This window comes from Engystomops pustulosus, chromosome 4 (genome assembly GCF_040894005.1).
Source record: "Engystomops pustulosus chromosome 4, aEngPut4.maternal, whole genome shotgun sequence".
Classification (NCBI taxonomy): domain Eukaryota; kingdom Metazoa; phylum Chordata; class Amphibia; order Anura; family Leptodactylidae; genus Engystomops; species Engystomops pustulosus.
Window position 1 is genome coordinate 223971890 of NC_092414.1, and position 4087 is coordinate 223975976.

Below are 4087 nucleotides of genomic sequence, written 5' to 3' on the forward strand. Positions count from 1 at the left end.
TGAAAGGTAACAGGAAATCAGAGATAGAGCAGTGTTCACACTAGTACACAGAAAAACTTCAAGCCAAAAACAAAAGTGTGAGACAGGGAAAGTGGGGCCACACCAGGAGATACAAGACACTGATGGGCGAACAACAAATACAAAAAGACAAACAGAGTCAGACAAAACCAGGTCAAAACCAAGATGGCGGCAAAATTACAGAATTGTATATCAATAGAATGGTTGGTAACAGGTAGCTACAGTCAGATGCACAAAATAGCAAACAAAGAAATAGCACTAGATAGCAAAGAGAAGACTGAATAACCAGCACCCTCAGAATATGAAGGGAGTAATGGACACTACCCCCAGCACTGACTGTTTCATTCATTCATCCATCCATCACTCAAGCCAAAGCTACAGACAGAACAAGCTCAACTTACACCCAGCCTTCCCTAAGGATGGACCCTGAAAGGGATCTGTCAATCACAGGCAGAGCTACCTCAAACTGTCAAAGCTACCCCAAGCACATCTCTAGCATATCGGTGCGGGCCATTTAGTCTCAGGCTCCTGCAACCAGTGGCCTTTTCTCAAGGAAGTTCTCCCCATTGGAATGCAATTATGATGTGGGTAATTGTGAAGATACTTCCTCGAAGGGAACCAAACACTGAATATGGGCATTGGGCATTATTCCCTACTCATTGTAAGTTCATCATCATACACTGTTGCTTGCTGGCTTATAAGTTCCCCCGAGATCTCTTAGGAGATCTTTCTCAGTGCATTAGGCTTATAATGCAGTAGAGCTCTATTGCAGCCTTTAGCCTTTACTAAACCCTCCAATAGACAGAGGATGAGAATATATCGATCTGGTGTTGCTTTTTCCTCCCATCCTCATGTTAGGGACTTCTAATTCCTTCAAACCAAATTCCAACAAGATGACGCTAAGTTACTTTGTACAAGGAGCAATGGTCTCTGAGATGGGGAATTACTCTACATGGTCAGGGGATGGATTCCCCTGATGACTTGTGGCTTATTTCTGTCTACTTATCAAATCCCCAGAAGTCCAAATGCCTGCAAAAGAGCAGTGCAGGAACCACAACCCCCTAGCATAGCGGGATGAATTTGTAACATTGGATTCCCTATGGGCAGAAACCTCCGCAGTCACTCAGTACTGAAAATTATATAACCCTGGTACCCTACCAGTCTGAGCTTTCAAGTATGAAAATAGTTTGATGTTTTATGCATTTTACGACTCTCAAAGTGACTAAACACCAGTCCATGTCATCTGTGACCTTCAGTGAAGAGGACCACATGCGTGAAGGGTCACTTCTACCATTTGGCTTCAATGGTAGGGCTCAGCTTATGTCTAGAAGTTTGATGGGAGGCAACATTTTTTGCCAAAGTGGCCTAACTTACTTGATTACCCCCCGGGCACAATAAATATAGTACCAATCAAATTAGGAGTCCATGGATTCAACAATGAATGGGTCTATACATAAGATTCTCTCATTGCTTTGATATCCTTCTACTGTAGAAGTTCTTCAAGGTGTTGATGATCTCTTTGTTCCTCATGCTGTAAATTATTGGGTTGGTACATGGGGTGAGCATGACAAAGAGCAGAGATTTCAGCTTATTGTCATTGTGAGAATTTTCAATTGATGGAGACATGTAGATCCCAAGCAGCGATCCATAGTAAGTGCCAACCACAAGCAGATGAGAGCTGCATGTGGAGAAGGCTTTTCTTTTTCCTTTTGATGAAGAGATCTTTAAAATCACGATTAAAATGTGGCTATAAGACAACATGATGCATACAAAGGGCAAAAAGATAACGAGAATGTTGAATGAGATGTCAAGCCAAGCCAGTACATGGACCTCCGAAGACGAGAGAGCAAGAAGAGGAGCCATATCACAGAAGAAGTGGTCAATGGTGTTAGAAGAACAAAATTGTAGTTGACTTATTATAATAATCTCAACTAAAATCAGAACAATACCAACTAACCAAGACCCAAAGACCAGCCAGATGGAAACAGTCATATTCATGATAGCAGAATACCGTAACGGGAGACAGATGGCCAAGTATCGGTCAAAGGACATCACCATGAGGATGCAGCATTGAGCGCAGATTGTAACGTATACAACAAACAACTGTGAGATACAACTATTTATGGTCATACTGTCTCCTTCCATCCATATGATACGTAACATATTGGGTACAACACTGGTGTTAATAATCAGGTCAGCCAGCGCCAGGTTGGAGATGAAGAAGTACATTGGACAATGGAGGCGATAGTTGGTGGACACCAACACAATGATCAAAAGATTTGCAACAAATGTGAACATGTACAACAAAAAGGTGGGACAAAAGAGGACAATCCGGAACCTATGTATATTCTGGAAGCCAATGAGGACCATCTCGGTCACCATGGTCTGGTTGTCTCCACACATCTTACTCTATAAAAGGGTTCTCCAAGTATAAAAATAAATAATTCATATGTTATATAATTTTTTAGTATATTATAACCCTTCTTCCACTACTATGGATGTTACCAATTTATTTTGTTTAATTGAAAAGAAAAACAAGAACAGAGCCACAAAACAGAAAAAGAGCCTCAACTGACCACGAGTCTTGTAATATAAAAGTATAATAAGACAGAAGGAAAATACAGAAACAGGGAAATTATCACATTAACTATTCTACCAAAACGGTTCAAATTAAAATATTATCATTCATTACTAAATTACCATAGTGATACAATAATAATATATTATAAAAAGTCCTGATATTTCTAAGAGAGGTTTCATTTTTTAAGTTTTCCGATCCTACAAAGAATGGAGAGGTCTGTGTTTTTTTTCGTTCTTCAACAGTGAGAAGATCTGAAAAAAATAAGAAAAACATTGGTACTGGTGACAACTGGCAACAATTAGGAAAAGAAAGAAAAACTAGAAAACTCTCAACTTATCTTGTTCTGGTGCTCCAGGAAAAGATCTTGAGGGGTAAAGATGATTGAGAGCCTAGAAGGACACAGGAGGATCTTGTCAACTACCTGTAGAGCGCCGATACCACAGGTAACTGTTAGTAACACAACACACTATCATGGGTTAATATCATGCAGCCCCCTGATGCTCGGCCCCTTTGCAGTTCACCAATGACCACTTGGATGATCATGAGGAGGCTTTGGGGAAGGTCATGTGGTCAGATGAGACCAAAAATCTTTTTGGCATCAACTCCGCCAACTGTGTTTGTAGGAAGAAGAAGGATGTCTGGGGTTGGAAACATCAAACTTTAGGTGAAGGGGGGTCTGCAAAGAGGACAGGACCACTGCACTGTATTGGACAGACTGGGGCTTATTGACTAAGGGTCTCATGGGCGCTTTTTTGTTGAGTTTCCCGACTTTTTGGCGGATCGCGCCGGGCATTGTGTCGCATGCGATCGAATTGTGTCGCAATCGTGCCGGCTTTCACGTGACGGAAAGCAGAGAACGTTCGACAAACCGCATGATTTAACATTTAAATCGTGTCACAAGCCAAGCACTTACATACACCGGGAAGAAGAAGGAGAACTCCAGGGACCTGAGTGGGGAAGCAACACATGCAGGATATCGGGCGCACAGTGGTAGTGAATCACAGCAGCTGTGCATTCTCGTCGGGGAACGCACCTTGGGGAACGCGCAGGGACTGGTAAATTAATCTGCCACTTTAATCTGCCCAGGTCCTTTGCGTTTATAGTGATTTCTTAATGTGACCTCGATTCCGTTCCTGACTTCGCTCCTGTGCTGCCTGTCCTGACCTTCCGCTACTTTCCCGACTCTGATCCCGTGCTGCCTGTCCCTGACTCTGATCCTGTGCTGCCTGTCCTGACCTTCTGCCTGTCTCTGACTCCGTCTCTGTCTCATGACTCTGTACCTCACCTAGGCTGTTGTGCCTGTGCAGCAACCTGGTGGTACCATGCCACAACAAGTCCAACCCGCTTTGCGGCCGGCTCTGGTGAAAACTGGGTGCCACTTCGACTTGGCTCCCAGGAATTGGCTTACGTCATCATGTGAGGTGGTACAGCGGGTCCACTACCCCTGATCCTGACACCTCCCTTAGTAAGAGAATTGAAGATGGGTCC

At 43.1% G+C, this 4087-nt stretch overlaps 1 protein-coding gene across 1 annotated transcript; it reads right to left on the bottom strand.

Moving 5' to 3' along the window:
* Nucleotides 1-1482: 1482 nt before the first annotated feature.
* Nucleotides 1483-2421, bottom strand: LOC140128803 (putative olfactory receptor 5AK3). The gene has a single exon (XM_072150505.1). The coding sequence runs from the start codon at nt 2419-2421 to the stop codon at nt 1483-1485; it is 939 nt and encodes a 312-aa protein (XP_072006606.1).
* Nucleotides 2422-4087: the final 1666 nt, after the last annotated feature.

Excerpts from the sequence above, each read along its gene's own strand:
- LOC140128803 (XM_072150505.1), bottom strand. The coding sequence starts at position 2,421 with ATGTGTGGAGACAACCAGACCATGGTGACCGAGATGGTCCTCATTGGC.